Source organism: Tachypleus tridentatus, chromosome 10, assembly GCF_004210375.1.
Source record: "Tachypleus tridentatus isolate NWPU-2018 chromosome 10, ASM421037v1, whole genome shotgun sequence".
Classification (NCBI taxonomy): domain Eukaryota; kingdom Metazoa; phylum Arthropoda; class Merostomata; order Xiphosura; family Limulidae; genus Tachypleus; species Tachypleus tridentatus.
Genome location: NC_134834.1, coordinates 130,146,618 through 130,164,290, shown reverse-complemented (window position 1 = coordinate 130,164,290; position 17,673 = coordinate 130,146,618). Strand labels below are relative to the sequence as shown.

The following is a 17,673-nucleotide window of genomic DNA, read 5'->3' as shown; positions in this document are numbered from 1 at the left end:
AGTTTTTTCAGAAGATCTTGATCTCATGTTCACAGATATCCATATAAATTGCTAATTTATTTAAATGTATATAGCTGTATCTTTTCCACCATTCCATTACAAGAGGTATGAAGCAAATTAGTTGTGGTCTTTTTGCTTACAAGGATTTGACACAACTCTACAAACAAGGTTGGTTCAAAGTTCCATCCCTAATGCAAGTGAAATTCCATTGGCACCCAGATCTTGAAAAATTTAAGTTTCAACTCTGTATATTAGACTTTCTGCTTCCATGTAGCCATTTACTGGAATACTCTATTACAGTGGTTTCCAACCAGGGGTGTGAGATAGCGTTCCAGGTGGTGCAAGATAACATTTGTTTTGGCCACCTTCACCTTTATTCTTAAATAAATAATTACTGTGAGGGTGCGAGAACATATTAAAATTTTTTAGGGGGTGCGGGGCATAAAAAAGGTTGGGAACCACTGCTCCATTATCACCAGGATATATTAATTCCCACTTTTGCTCTGTAACAGATGAACAAGCAATCAAGAACAATTTTCTCAATTGATGTTCTCACATAATACTGCTGAGTTGCTCATGCTATTTCCTTTGGAAACCTTTTCACTCACAACACATTTTACATGCTTTATGCCATTCCTCTATAGATTTCTGACATCCTCATTGAATTCTTCCAAGCAACCAAGTTTTCAGTTGTCATAAAGTGTAGAGATTAGAGAATGCTTCTGATTGTAGTAACTGTGGGAGTTCGAGTTGAAGTATTAATTTTTGTCCAAGGTGTCTTTCCATTTTTAACACATCAAGCATTCTCACAGGTATAACAAACCTTACTATATGTCATAAGGGTCATTCTGCACGAGATAATTGGCTATGGATGGCCTGTGATGAATTATTTTGTGATATACCATATGCTTTTCTTTTTTTACAATGTTTATATCTTTGATAATATAAGATATATAGGATAATGTATAAGAATTTCCATGGTACTGTTCAAGGTGACGCACAATGCTGAGTGTGTACATCCAAAGTTTCTAAAGCGTCCTTACAACTTGTCTTCTGGACTGTGGGAATTCGTTAGTCACGTCAATGCTGTATGATATTTTTAAACTTTAACCATATAGGTAATGAATGAAATCACTCAGAACTCAATAAATATTTAATAGATGTTTCTGAATTCTGTTGTTCTTTTTTTGTGCAGAATTGCATTGCTGTAGTATATAGTTATGTGTTTTTTACTATGCTGTAATTATTATAAAATTATTAGCATCTATTATTAGTGGATCTTCAAGAGTTGGATATGTTAAAATAGAAATGGTAGAGATTTCTTTCTTCATTTTGTTGAATGCTTATTTACAATCAGCAGTCCAGCAAAATTTGTTTGCATTTTTCTAGTAGTTTGTACAGAGGGTGAGCCACATCAGAGAATGATTTTCAAAACAGTGATAACAATAGCACAGTTGAAGATATCCTCTTGTCTTACACAAGTTCTATGATATTGGCCAAAATTTGTACAAATTCAGTCTTGATTTGGTTTGTAGACACTCTGTCTACAGTGGTAATATATCCCAAGAAATTTACTTCTTGATTGAACAGCTTATACTTCCTGGGATTAAGCTTCAGGTTTTCTTTTTTCAGTTGATCCTGTATTTTTCTCAGCTCATCACAAATATCATTGAAGTTATTTTCATGTATGATTATGTCAACTAAGTAGATGAGTATAACATTTCAGGAGAGTCCATAGAGAATAAATTTCATTAGTCGCTCAAATGCAGCATATGCGTTACATAATCAAAATATTACATAAAATGATCATCCATCCTACATTTTGCTGTTTCTTTTAGATTTACATATTCTAGTATACCATCTTCAGATCCAATTTGAAAACAATTTGATCCAGATAAAGTAACCAAAATATAGTCACTCCTTGGCTGTGGGTAAGCACACTTTTTTAGCTTTCTTTATCTTTTTTTGGTAGTTGAACTTGTGGATCCAATTTTGTTCACAAGTACAATTTATTCTTTCATGGTTTCTATTTCTTTGAAAGCCTCATCCTGCTTTCCAACTGAAAGTTGTGTGAACAGCTGAAATTTTAAGCTTGCATTTCCATAATCAGTCTTATGAGATATTTTATTTGTATAGGACATCCACTGGAGAAGACATCTTGGTAAGCTATGAGTAAGTTAAGCAATCTGTGGTGTTGATTAGAAGTAAAGCTTTCACAGCTCTAATTATAAAACATTGGACTTCCCACTTGGTGTCTAATGTGACTACATCTTTGGTTTTTTGTGTTGGTTTATCCATGTACAACTTCATGCCTTGCAGTGTTGCATCCCAAACTGACTCATATTTCATGTTGTGTTCATTGCCTTACTTACAACATAACTGTTCTTTATATCCATGAGAGTCTTTCCAATCAGCAATCAATCAGGATAAGCTGTAGTGTTTGGTTCTGTCATTTTTTAGTAATCAGATGAAAAGTTGTTCTTAATAAGTCCTGGTATGAATATTTCACTTCTTGATGGCATAATAACTGCCCTTCTTGTTGCCATTGGTGTTGTAATATTGTGTAGTGCATAAGCATTTCCTGTTTATAGACTATGAAACTCTCTGAAATGAGTCTAACCTCACATCCATGTTTCCTCATGAAGTCTATTCTAAATAAGAAGCATTTCTTAATTTCAATTAATTAGAGACCATGTTGTGTATAGAAGCCTCCTATTATTTGAGGTGACTTCTAAATTTTCTGATGTTAAACATTATAACATTTTGTTCAATTCAGTTCACCTTTTTTTTCATCCATAGATAGTTTCTCAGTTTAAATTACCAGATTAGGTTGAGCAATGTTAGCCATAGAAAAAGTGCCAATCAGCAAGTTTCAAGGGTTTCCATAAATGGAAATGGTTGTTTTAATTAATCCTTTGACATCTTCAAGACTTTTATCAGAAATAACTGATGTTCCCACACAGTTTATAATTTATGAATGTTGCTTTTAAATACTATAAGTAAACGGCCTTATAACACTAAAATGTTGTTTTCATGTAATTAAACACTTAATGGTTCATTTTATAGCTTCTTCAGGAGACTTCACTAAATACTTATCAAATGCTGTGTTTTATTGAATGCTCCTGAAGAAGCTGTGAGGCAAAACCTTGAGTGTCTAATCAAATAAAAACAATATTTTGGTGTAATAAGGTCATTTATTTTTAGTATTAATATGTCTACTTTAGTAGTGCTATTATGTAACAGTACAGATTGAGAAAAAAATTCTGGTATTCACACATTGAAAAAGTGAGATGAAATGCATTTATGACCCAATTATTTGCATAATTTATATAAATTTAAATCTTAGATGTTTTGCGATAATATCTCCATTAAACACATTTGCTTACACTGCTGTGTAATCAGTTTTGTTATTTTCAGAAAATCAGAAATGTTTTGTAACTTTCAAAAACAAATGCTATTTATTAAAAAAAAATCATTACAAATCACTTTGAAAACCTAAAAGACCTAATTTTAAAACATACTTACCTCCTTTCACACTACAGCTATCCCTTGTCTTCTAGGGTTTCTTCCTTTGCCCATCTAATCATTGGTCTAATTTTATATCTTTCTTTAGCTCTTTATACCCAACTACATCATTTTGCCATTTACCCTGGTGCTTAGAGTGCATAATACTGTACATAAGTACCTCACTCTAAGTTTCCTCAGTTACCAGGGTTTCTTCCTTTGCCCACCTAAGCATTATTCTAATTTTTTTTAACTTTCTCCTGTCTTCTCTTTCCCCACATGATTCAGTGTGCCCTCTATCCTGATACTGTAAATGAGCACCTCATTCAATAATATTATCACTTTTCTTGACAAAGTATTCACTAACTGGTTTTTCTGTGTGTTGAAGATACTTTGACTGTTTTTTGTTACCTAATTGATTTTCATAACAAAGAAAAAAAATATTATTTTACAAGCATATATATGGTATGAATTCCCAGATTATTATCTCCAGCACATAGGCAAATCTAGTCTCTGATATCTAACGTCGCTCAAAAATTGGGGAGAGTTACTTTTAGTTGAGACTCTCAGAGATCTTTTTGTAGTGAGATGGAGACAAATATTCGGTTCAGTAGTGTTCCTTTAGAGGGCTGTGGAGCTACAATTGAGAGTGCCTGGCATTCTGGGCAAAATTAGGATTTGCTTTTTCCTGTGTTTTTTACTCTGGTGGCCTCAGGATGTCATTTTGGGATAAACTGCATCAGGCTCCTTTTATTCAGTTGGTCAATTGAGTATGTGATATTCTGGGTCTTTGAGCATACACTTTACTTTTGGCTGATAAGTCTTCATGCACTGACATTGTGGTTCATGCAGGGAAGTTTACTGCTTAGTTATGTAAATTGATAGCTATGTTTTGTTCACTATGGTTGTCAGAGCTATTATGACTTAGCCTACCATTTTCAAGTATAAGTATATTCTGATTCTCAAGGAATACATCTGCTCCTATAAATCAGGGATTCTAGAACAGTGTTTGTAGTTAACATAAATTGTTCAATGTCCCTTGGCTGGAAAAAGGTAAGTCTACAGAATTAAAACATTTGATTCCCCACAGTGGATGCAGTAGATAGTCCAATGTGTTGTTTGCCTAGAACAAACAACTTTCTAGGAATTGTCTGACCCTATATATGGTATACAGTACCAAGTTATTTATTATCCCTATAGACACTGTTTGAAGACTATCAAGATCACCAAGTCAACTGATTATGAGCTGTAACCATTGTTAGCATGCACATTAGTTTGATTGTCAGCTTCTTCACTCATCTCTGTTGCCATTGGCATCTTGACTTTTGACTTTTGCCAGCTTCTACAAGGGATCAAAGTTCCACCCCTTTTCAAGAGTTCTGACCCCCAAACATCAGCCTCTCTGTCCATTGGTACCCAGAATAAATTTTGTCTGTATTCAAGTGTTCTGCTGCTTGGTCCAAGCAACACTAGTGGAGTCAGTTACTATTCTATGCACTTGGGGTCTGTGAGAGCTTAGCTCCAAGAATTTCTGGACATGGAATAAATCTTAACCATGGATCCATGGGTACTAGAGGTCCTTGAGTCAGGATTATTCATTCAGTTCACATCTTTTTAACTATTATCCACCCAACCTGTATGTTTCCATCTCCTGCAGATCTTTAGATTTTAAAACTTAGTTCCAGGGCTACCAGAGTTTGGTTTGGCAGGGTGTAGAGAGAGAGAGAGAGAGAGAGAGCCATATCTTCTGAGGTTTTATTCCCATTGATTTGTGTTGTTCCAAAAAGACAGAAGATTAATGTCCAGTTATCAAACGTTCTTATATATATCAATTTTTAGATTCTCCAAGTTTTACAAGTCACTCATTACTTACTTTGAGTTGGTTCTTTTTACTAGGATTGTGAATGTTTAAGGTGTAGTTGTCTTCTACTTGCACATTGCCATAGTGGTGGTGTTCCTCCTCTATTAGCATTTGTTTTTTACATAAGGTTCAAGAACTGCAATTCAGGGCTTTTACATTTGGACTAGCATTAGTACCACATAGGTTCTGCTGAATCGTACAAGCATTTTCTTGTCACATCCATTCCATAGCCATGTGCATATATCATTGTATGGATGATTGATTGCTGCTGGCACCATCTCATCAATTGTCAGAACATCATACCTGGATTCTATTTTGAGAATTAACCAAAACAGGCTTCATTCTCTGAGCTGAAATATCTATTCTTGTCCAATTCTATATGTTGTCTGTCTATGTATTTTTTTCATCACTTATATGAGTGGTGCTCATCAAACTCCAATCTGGCTTCATGCTGTGGAACAGGAAGCTCGGTTTTTACCTCTACTCCTCTTATTGCACACATGGTTCTTTCTCTTTTTGGAATGTAGCCATCACTTGAATCACTCATATCTTTTGAACAAGTGAACAAGTGATCTTTTTAGTGGTCTTTATGCAACCAGTGGATCATAATTGTCAATTCACTGGATTTCCCAATTTTTTTATTCAGGTTCATTACCTTCAATCTTTATCTAATTCCTGTCTTGATTTTGCTTTATCTGTCTATCAAAATAATTAGTGATTTTTTCGTCATTGGTTCCTCTGTTGCTTTCTTCATTGGAGCACTTCTGCTGTGATCTATCTTTGTGCTTTTTTACTTTGTTGTTCATTCATGATATGTTGATCTCCACCATCACTAGTTATTGAACAGCCTCATCCAATACATTTTGCCTTTCTGGTTGCCACAGGGTATTTTTCTTCTTCTTTCCTTTCCACTTTATTCTAATTTTTGTTTCTTAATTGACCCCCTTGCTCTGCTCCCCTGCCTAACTGGGACCTTGATGTAGTGTTTCAAGCTCTCACATGTACCCTGTTTGAGTTACTGGCATTTTGCATTTTCTTCTGCCTTTTCCTATGACTTGTTTCCTTCTCCTTCTAGTTCATTGTTGCCACCATTTAGATATCTATTCTGTTGATGCTTCTCACATTCTGTTTCAATGCACTTAATCCTTTTTTATCCAGGCTGTTTCTTTTTCTTCCTTGGCTCTCAGTATTTCAGGAGAGTGACTATTTTTACTCTTCTATCATTTACATATATGAATAATCTGATCTGGATTGACTTCTCCATTCATTTTGGGCTGTTTGATGTTGCTTGGCATTAACTTCACCTTTCAGAGATATCCACCTCTTTCTTCAACGAGATCTCACATTTTACTTTTACCAGTTGGGTCCTTTAACACCTTTAGTTGGTGTATTCTTTAGATATTGATATTACAGGGTATTTTTGTTTTGTTAAATCTCCATTCATTTCTCTCTCACTTTATTGTTTCTCATTTTTGCTGGTCTTTGTATGGGATCCTCCTGAAGGTCCTATGGACAACTCCTCAGTTATTCATCTTTCATTATTTTTACTGTTGAGTTGTTTTGTCTCTTATTATTCCCACTCTTCAACTGACTCATCATCCTTGCAATAAGTGAGTATTTTATCATCTTCTCTCCCTATCTGTCTAACAGAATCCTGTCATGTGGCAGGTGTTGCATCCAGGGTATGCTTATTTCCCAAAACTGACATCAAACTAGGGGTAACAAAAAATGTTCAAACCATCTACTCTGTCTCTACTAATGCCTGCTGTTGAGGTGGAGCATTCCACAAGACTACTAAAGGTATGATTCTTTTATACAAAATTATTCAGTTTCCCAGTTCAAACTGTACCATTCAATGAATTATCACGACAAAAGCAGGTACCAGAGAAGTGACTTACTACTTCTTTGGCTTTTGCCAGCTTTTCATAATTAGGTCTCATGGTCACCCATTGCACAGTTTCCATTGGAAGACCTTTCTAGCAATTGTCTGATGGAAATATGAACACTTTTTAAGTGTGAATTACCCCCCCCCCTTCTTCAAGTGGAGCATGAGAGACCACTGCCACTTCCCATTTCCTAGATGCTGGAGTGGTGCACCTCACTGATTAAACTTAGCACAATACAGTGGGAAGTAGAGCAGTGGTGATGCTCTCAGTCTAATGCAAGATATCTATCAAACAGCTTGAGTGACTCCCTAGAAATCTACTTATACTATTTTTTGCAGAAAAATCTTGTCATCCTGGGCATTGGGTGATACGAATTCCATCCCTACTTTGCCTTAGCCTAATTTGCATAGTCAAAATTAATTAATCTATTTTTTTTCAACTGGAGCATCTTGATTAAATAATTGCACAGGCCAAGTCTTGTTCTCCCGCCTCTAATCTAAAACTTTGCCTTCAGAACTTCCTTCTGATTTTACACTCCAAATATGTTTGATAAAGTAATCATTAATGCCTGGTAGTTGTTACACCTCTTAGCTAGAAAGATGCTTAATATTAATATAAATGTTCATTTTAAATTATCAGCCATATGAATAGATTTTGTTCACAACTTGGAAGGTGAACATTCACCTTGGAAATTACTTTAAACTGAGTCTGATATACCACCAGTAATACCTTCATAATTTGCTAGTTTCTGACTGGAAAATGTTGCTGAACTGCATTTGATGAAGTAATGGTATAGCTGAAGAAGTCCAGGAAGGTTCAGCAAGTAAAAGTTGGCAAAATAGTCGTATTTCATGTTGTAATTCTTGAGAAATGCAGGGAGAGCTGAGGTAGCTGATCCAATCTTGCATTTACCAGTTCAGTTTCTTGATATTCAAACTTGTCATTAATGTCCTTCTGTACTTCTTTTTTTTACCTTTTTGATATTTTTTTACAAATAGTACTTTGTTTTTCACTTCACTCTTGTTGTTTGTAAATCTTCAATTTTATTATCATCCTTTTGTGCATTTCTCACGTCTTCTTTGATCTTGACATCAATCAGGTTTATTTTTTATTCACAATTTTTGTATAAATCTTGTATCTTATTCTCGTAACTCCTCTCTTTGAGCATTCAGTTGACAAATGTATAGTCTGGAATGGATGTAAATAAGAATGTAACAAACTAAAATTGTCACTACAACTAAACAAAAAACTTTAAGTATAACAACATAATTAGAAAAAGCAGCTTTCATACAACTCTAATGGAAATTTGAACACTTAAAAAACAACACAATTAATCCATGTCTGGCCATACCTTGGTACAAACATTATAAAGAATACAACATAAATCTCAATGTGATTAACCTCCGTAAATATCAAAAAATTAAGATAAAGAAACCAGAAAAATAAAAAACCTAATTCACCAGACAATAACACAGTAATATAAATTTAAGTCACTTCTTAAAATCAAGAATAATATAAGCAACAAGTGTAAATAATTCTTTCAACTTTATCTTGTAAACCAACTCATTTCCAAGATCAAGGAAGGTTTTTTATTTAATGGTTTGACCATAAAGTTAAATCTCATTTTACTAACTATTACCATAAATCTCACAACCTTTCACAACATTAATATTTGTACATCATTTCTAAAAGAAGCTGGGGTTTGTTTCTTTATAGGTGAACTAAATGATAGAAGGTGTAATAGATTAATGGAAAAGAATACAATAACAAAATAAAAGTAGAATTTACTGTCTCGCAATAATACCTTTTCAAAACTGACTAAATATCTATGTGAGGATTGAATATGTTTTAGTTTATAAAGAAGTTATTAAGTGTTTTTTAAATACTCTGTTATCTTTAGACACAAGTTCTGATGACTCATAATGCTCTCAAGCTCATGCATATGATACATTATATTATAGATCATGAGATAAATGCTTTAAGGTTTAGACAGCTTAGTTTCTTTACACACTTCATTCATTGGAATCGGCTGTTTGAACAGTTTGTTACATTAGGGCATAAGAATGTGATCTTGTATATTTTTTAGTGTTGATCAATAAACAAATCACAAGTGCAAAAGCCTTTGAGTGGCAGAGTTATGTGAAGCAAATGGTGGAAACCCATGAAGAAAGAAACTCTGGAGGTAAGAACTATTTTAACATTTATTGGCTGCTTGTGTAAGTTGAGAAGTAAGAATATTGAAAAGTTCATTGAATATATTGAAGTTGTTATAAATTTTATTTTGAATTATATATATTTTATTGATATGATCAGATATGAGTAAATGTGACAGTTTTATTACTGTTGGTACATATCCAATAAAACTGATACATTGTGATGCAAGATAATTTTTTGTTTTTGAGAAAACCTGTAACACAATCAAATGATTTGAAAAAGTTGTAAAGGAGTTTCAGTTTTAAACAGTAGTTTACTAGGATTAAAAAAATATGATTAAAGTAGATAGAATAATAATATACTAAGTATAAAGTCAGGTTGATAGAACATAATTATAAACTGAAATTTTAAAAGTTTAAAAAATGTTAGAGGTAGAAATATTTTTCCCTGATATTGAACTATTTTTCATAGTCTTTATTGTTTTTATTTAATCCATATTAACAGTAGAAGTAATCTTTTGTCTCAATATACTTTTCTTTTAACTTTTATTTTCTTTCCTTTTCTCGTTACCTGTAATTATTCTACTCCTTTTAGAGGAGGAAGAGGTGAGGAATATAGGGTTGTTTCAAATTAATATCTTTCCAAATTGTATCTTATTTTAGTCAAATTTAAAGAAAGGTATCCTGTTATTTGTTCTTTAACACAAAACCTAATTCAAATTCATACAGCTAATGTTAAAATTCTCAGTCTTTGACAATGAGTCATTACATGTTAAGGACACTAAATTCATTTTGATTAAAATGTGCAGTAAATAATATGGTTAAGAATAGCAGAAAGTCAGCTGATATTTGGGCCAAGGCAGAGAAACACATTAGAGTGCTGTTACTACAAATTGAAAGGTATTCAAAGTGTAGTAGTTAAAAAACATGGATAAATGTACAAGTTGATGAAACATATGGATTAATAGCTAATGATAAGCTTAGGAGTACACTGTAGAAAGATCTTATAAAGTACAGTCTATTTTCTGACCCTTTCTTGGAAATATTGTTTGTTTGAAAGTGAGAGGAGTAGTTATAGGCAAATTAAAAAAATATATATTAATGGCTGCAGGGGAAAATAATGCTTTAAAGTAATACACATGAAATTTGTTCAGAAAGCTGTTTGCTAGCATTATTTATCAATCAATGACAAAATGTTGGAGAATGTAAAGTATACCTGATGTGAAGTGGAACACTATCTCTCTCAGTAACCCCTCCTCCCCAGATTATGTATAACACATATACAGTTCTATATTTAGAACTGGACATTGTTGAAAGGTATTGTGTTTTTCATTAGTGTTACTGTTTTGATGTGAGATAGAGGAAAGAAGGCAAGAAGGTGATGATATAGATTTAACAGTGGTTTAAATTTTTTCTTCATTTGAACTGTTCATAGATTTACAGAAGAGTTAGACTGCTATTTTTAGGTATCCTCTTATTTAATATGTGAAAAGCTTTAGTTTGTAAACACAGCTGCTCTCTTCTAATTTTTGAAGTGAGTCCTATGGTTTTCAGATTTTATGCTCTTTTTCAATTTATAGAATTCAGTACTTTAATATATTTTTCATGTGCTTTTCTTGTAAGGTGTGTGGTTACACACTTAAGGATGGATAGATTAAAAGGCTGTTTTATATATAATACTTAAAATGCAGTATAGTCAGTATGGTATGAGCTTTGTAATTTCAATCATATCAGTAATGGAGTCATTCAAGTGTGGTTGATTAGCTGCCCTTCCATCTTCTCTGTCTGTTCAGAATTAAGGATGACTTGAACAGATAGCCCTTATCTAGTTTTATGTGAATATTTGAAACACATTAACCAAACTATGATAGTGATGTTTATAAAGAATGTCATTTGTGCCATTGTCCAATTATAGATACTTCTATTTTTCTTTAGCATATCAGGCAGACATAAGAGTTCGGTGTATGGAATACAGCTATTTCTATGGTTATGAGTACAATGGGATAGACAATGGTCTAATTGCCACAGACACTTCAGATAAAGTTCATCTTTTTCTGCTAAAGTGTTTACATGATAACAGTCCAGGTGCAGTGATTGGACCACCACTTTCTGGAAAGTCAGAAATATTTGTAAATTTAGCAAAGGTATGTTCTTAGAGTAACTGTTGGATTTTGGGATTCAACATGAAAAGGTGTCTTGATTATTTTATTCCAGAGATGTATGTTATCCAGTTATAATTTTATACAGTGAGACAGTAAGGAAGATAATTTTGAAACTGTTTGAATAAATTTGTTTTAACCAAACGATGTCATGTATATTGGTCTGTACCCTCATTCACTATTTAGTTATTACACTAAACAATAAATTTTGTAATGCTTAGGTTTGAAATGATTGGACTGGACAAAAAACAAAATGTATGGATTTCATATAGCATAAGAGAACCACCTCCTTGGTAGGTTGTGTTTAACTGATAAATATTAGTTTTATGTACTTTAGATACTATTATGAAGATACAACTTAAATATACAATATTAATTTGTCACTATTTGAAACCCTTATTTTCTTCAATAAAAGATGAGTCAGTTTCAGGTAGTGGAAATATTTTGATGATTGTTGGTTAAAAACCACTTGTATAATACTAAAATAAAAACATTAAATTCAGGGAATATTTGAAGAAGATTTTCTTATGTAACTGAATTTTATTCATTTGATATGTGATGAAAGTCACTAATATAAACTGTGTTCTATATTTTATAGTAATAAGTTTTTGGTCTTTTCCTTTACAGTGTCTATGGAAATATATCATCTCTGACAAAATTGCATTGTTAGGTTGTAAATTTTGTTAGTTATGATGTGGATGGATGTATTCTACAATTAAGCATTATGGTTTCAATAACTTGTATGTTTTTATTTCTTTATTGGTCTTAATTCTTTGTCATTGGAAAACTTAAATTAAAAGGGAGCTTGTTATTTCTTGTTTATATTTCTCATGAAGGAACTCTGTCTCATCTCTTAAAAAGTACTGAATTTCAACAAATTCAAGAGCCTTGATTGTCTTTGAGTGTCCATATCACACAAATATAATTAAAATGAGACATAAACAAAAATAAAAGGACTCCTCCTTGTAATTTTATTGCTTTTCTAGTAGCTAGGATTTCTTGGAAGAGTATCAACTACAAATAAAGTGTTTTATTTATTAATCTGTCAGACTGTTCTCTCTTAGGTAATTGTAGTACTTACCATGATCTATCAAAGTTAGGTTTTTATAATTCTACTTGAGTTGGACATCCAAACTTCTTCACTTTAAATTGAACTTCATCAGCATGTGCATGAGGGCTTATGTAGTTGAGCCCAACTATTTACTTTCCACCTTTTAAGGAAAATAATACTAACATTTTAAAAGTTTGAATTTTTCTTTTTTTAGTGAACCATCTGATTGTCTGTAATATTTTATAACTGTATTTTACCCATGAATAAGTCAAGAAATTTGATTGGTACATAACACTTTTTTTAAAATTTTTATTCAGAAATAGCATTGGTATTTAGTATTTCTTAGCTCTTCACGTATTTAAGAACTTCTTAATTCTCATATCCAGGAACTTCAAAATTTCAATGCAAGGAAAGAAGCACTTGAAACATTATAAGATCTATGTTATATCTAGGAAATACAACTTGAAATGACTATCCAATACCGTAATACTCCATTAAATGAGTTGTTTGAGTTAAGTAACAAAATATGATCAGAATTAAAGAGCATTTTATCTAAAACTGGCTGTGTTATATTTTAACAATTATATAAAAAAATGAAAAATTAAATATGATGCAGGGATAGCAATACCAGAAAGTACAGAAAGAAGATAAGTATTAATACACAAATCCATATAAAAATTACTATAAAATTAGCCAAATCTTTCCAAGAATAGCTTTAACATACAACTACAACAAAATGTTGAATTCAGGTTTGAATAAAATCATTTACAACAAATCATATACAGTTTAACAGTAGCTAGTAACCAAAAGCATGTAAGATTGATTTAGTACACATTGGCTACTTGTGTTAAGATTTTTATGTGGTTTTGTGTATTCATCCACAGCTTGTTTCTGTACTTTTTTCCACTGCCATCCTTACATCACACTTACATGGCAGAAGGTTTCTTTGTTACTTGTTTCTTCTCTTTTTTTTGTTTAAACAGTTTCATTGAAGTGTGTTAATAAGTGAAAATATGTTTTATTTTTATAATTCAGTGGTAACATATATTGGTAGTGTTATATCCGTTTTGGTAGTTTCTCTAACTATGGATTATGTTGGAAGCCAGTGAAGTTGAAATGGTTCCTCCATGACTGTACAAGTATCACAGAGGTGTGGACTGATGTTAAGGGGATATTTATGGGATGTATACCTTCCAACTACATCCCAGCTTTCTGCATTTGAATTCAATAATATCCATCATAGGGTCATGTTGATTAAAAGGATGAACATCATACGAATCCCAGGTCATGAAGTATGTTACCATGCATATAAACACAGCTGCCACAGATCCATAGCATTGAAAATCTTTAATAAAGAAAAATATACAGCTATATAATGTATTGTTTTGATAATTAGGAAACAGGTGTTTTAAACTCAGATAACAATAACACGCACATGGATCTATCAGTTACATAAACACTTAATCTTCTAGAAGCAAGATTCATTGAATATGAAGTTAGATTGTTCTTTCTTTATTTATTTATTTTAATTGAAGTTGTTTTGACAGATATCATTTTTGTGAAATTAAAGTCACAAACAATTATATAAAAACAACTTGCACTGTTATGTAGCAATCAGAAATGAAACTGTTATTTATGAAACATGGAAATAATGTGTGCTTATAAACTGAGCTCACGGCTGAATAGTAGTTTTCCTCTTTAATATATATCTACAAAATTAATAGGTGGTAGGAAAGCAGAATAATATTAATGGTATACAAACTGTGAAACACTCGATAATGGCATTTATATGATCAAATAAGGCTATAACATAACTTTAACAGTAATTTATAAGCATCATAGAGTAATAGATTGAATGTGACAGCTGTTATATTTTCAGCCCATATTCATATTAAGCACTACCATGCTTAGTGATAAAAAACTGAAAGGAGTTAAACTATGCATTACAAAACATGAAATAGTTATATCACCAAAGCTCCATTTTATTATTATTTTTTAAACTATTACATATATTTTCAGATAACAGCTCATGAAACACATTTTGGTACTCCAAGGCATACATGTATATTTCCCTGTGTATGATAAAGTTTTCTATAAAACCTACAACAATTAAGCCGTTTGCTGAACTTTCAGTGTGTTTTTGAATGTATAGATTGTTAATTCATTTGAATTTGTAAATTTACCAAAAAGTGTAATGTACAATAATTTTAATTTCTCAAAAGTTGTTGGTTAACACTGCTATTTACAATTAATAGCTATATTGATTCAGTACCAAAATCTATTAGTAAGGTTATCCAGTCTTCAAGAAAACAAAGGAATAAAGGTTTGTGACAATAAAAGAACTTACAAAAAATGTTTCATCTTTTGTTTTTTGTTACATCTGAAAATTTATAACTGAATCATATGTACAAATTATATGTTCACCTATATTTAATTACACAGGCCTGCATATTTAAACTTCATAAAGGTTGTTTTGATTTTAATAATGGATTTTCCATAATTCAGCTACACAGATTTTGAAAATGATATTCATTTTTTCTATCATGTAAGGAATATTTACAAATCAGGAAGGAAACAAACTCTTACTTATCAAGTTATTATTTTGTTTACCGCAATGAACATTTTTTATTATTGTGTTTGGGTTGTATAACAATTGATAAGTCTCATGTTGTGATTGATCTAAAGAAATCTGTAGCCAATGGTTGTCAACATTTTAAGCATAACAAAATGTGACCTGATTTCCATGAAAATTATTTACTTATGTAAAAGTACATATGATGTTTTGTGAAAAACCTGAACATGATGGGAAAAAATGGATATCATTTTTGGATTCAGCATACAGAAATTACTACTGCCATGTAAAAATTTCAAGACACTAAAACTATTGCATGCCTGTGTTATATAAAGAAGTGCTATGAAACATATTCATACAGTTTATGAAGTTTTTTATATAAGCACATCAAGTTGTATATACATGTATAAATGTATACTAATCTTATTTTTAATTAGTGAAACAAGGTGTTTCTTGAGCTTTTAACTTGTGGTGCCAGGTGTCTCAATTTGTTCTGGTCTTTTTAAAACAAGTGAAATGAAAATATGTAAATATAGGCCTGCTAAATATCTCACTGGGAAAGCATTTAGTAGTATTCCAACCTAGTTCAATAAATTATATATACTTACTGCAATTCATTCATCATTTAAAAGTCAAGATACAGTAAAAGAACAACAGTTGAAGTTCATAATTTTTTTTACAGATTAAATAATACCTTCATGAATAACATAAACAAGAAGCAACAAGCTGCCTCTTAATTTAAAAGTTGTTCAATGACAAAGAATTAAGACAAGTAATATAGGATTTATCCCAATTTACAATTACAAAATTTAATTTGTTTTTTAAGTTTCTAAATGGCATTTGTCTATTCTTAATATGATAGTATTAGATTTTCATTAGCTTTATATGCCAGTAACACAACTTTCTATTCAGAAGACCAGTCTCATTGTGAATGTTGATGAACAGTTGAGATCCAAGATTTTGGTTGTTAACTGAAAAATCAAAACAGGGGATGACATTTACAGAAAATTAGTTTTTCATTTATGTATTCATTGATCTGAAAGAACAGTTGGATACAGGTTTTAATTTATTGGGATACCACAATTTAGAGATTAATCATATATTTGGAAGTTTAATAAAATGTGCAGGTAACTCGGCTGTTATCCTACAAATTCCAAATAGAATCAGTACATTCAGAATTACATTATGCAACATGATATAATTTTTATCCATCTAGCTCATAAATGTCTTTGTTAATAATATTACTCTGGTTACTATAATAATCTGAAACTTCATGACTGAAGTGTGTGTTTAACTTAAAAGTTTAATTTGTGTTTGGTTAAACAAACTGAGTAATTAATATTTTATTTGATTAGGAATTAAGTGGATGTTTTGTAAAATTATTCATTGACTATTTGTGTAGGTTAAGATAAACAGTACATTATATTCTTAAAGAAAACTCATGTTTAAAGTAGGAAATAATAAGAAAATGTAAAATGATTTAAGTAATTTCTGTTGTTGATATGTTTTACAGATTCTTGGTCGAGCATGTTTTACACTTTCTTGTCAACCAACACTATCTTTAGCAACTGTTGTGAACCATATCCTAGGAGCTGTCACTGCTGGATGTTTGTTATCTATGGATCAAGTTAACTCTCTACCTGAAAGTAAGTTAGGTGTATTTCAGAATTGTCAACCATCACTCTCTCAAGTAATGTAGAAGTTAACCACTAAAGTTTTGTTTATATATGGACCAAATAAACTCTTTTACCAATAGGTTAAATGCATTTCTCAATTGTCCTGAGAAATTTATTTTAATAACTTCATGAAAGCTCTTATGGGTGTATGCTATCTCTGGATTAAATGCACTCACTCTAGTTGAAAGTAAGTTAAGTTTTTTGAACTTAAAAGAAAGCATTTTATTTTTCATAATTGAACCATTTACAGTCTGTTAACAGGTAGTGTGATTTAAGAAGTTTCAAATAAAACATTTTATATCCACCTGTTTAGACTGAGATGAATATTAAAGTAGCCATACCTAGTAGAGAGTGTTTGATTTTGTTGATAGTTGTATATCATTACTTAAGAAGCATATGCAATTTTTTTAAAAACCATTCAGCTTCAATCTTATTTTCTGCTTTGTCTAAGTGCATTTGTTGAAAATATACTAACAATGCATGTAAATATTCTTTCAAAATATTTTTTTTTCTCACACTACAGCTTTTACTTGACTGTTTGGGTTTCATCCTTTGCCCATCTAAGCATTGATCTAATTTTACTCACTTGCTCCACTTTTTTATTCCCTACTTAATTGTCCTTTGTAGTATCTGTCTCATGACACTCTCTACCTATAATTGTCCTTTGTAGTATCTGTCTCATGACACTCTCTACCTATATCAATGCACCCTCCATCTTGGTACTGTGCATGAACACCTTCTTACAATAATGTTATTATTTTTCTCTCCAGACATTTACCATTGGGTTTCTCTGTAGTATAACTGTTGGACA

At 31.7% G+C, this 17,673-nt stretch overlaps 1 protein-coding gene across 7 annotated transcripts in view; it reads left to right on the top strand.

Moving 5' to 3' along the window:
* Window positions 1-17,673, top strand: part of LOC143230304 (dynein heavy chain domain-containing protein 1-like) — a 261,985-nt gene that overhangs the window by 126,711 nt on the left and 117,601 nt on the right. For all 7 annotated transcript variants that reach the window (XM_076463582.1, XM_076463581.1, XM_076463580.1 and 4 more), the window contains 3 exons: window positions 9,338-9,433; window positions 11,340-11,548; window positions 16,700-16,832. In XM_076463582.1, coding sequence (XP_076319697.1) covers window positions 9,338-9,433; window positions 11,340-11,548; window positions 16,700-16,832 — 438 coding nt within the window. The remainder of the gene's footprint in view (window positions 1-9,337; window positions 9,434-11,339; window positions 11,549-16,699; window positions 16,833-17,673) is intronic.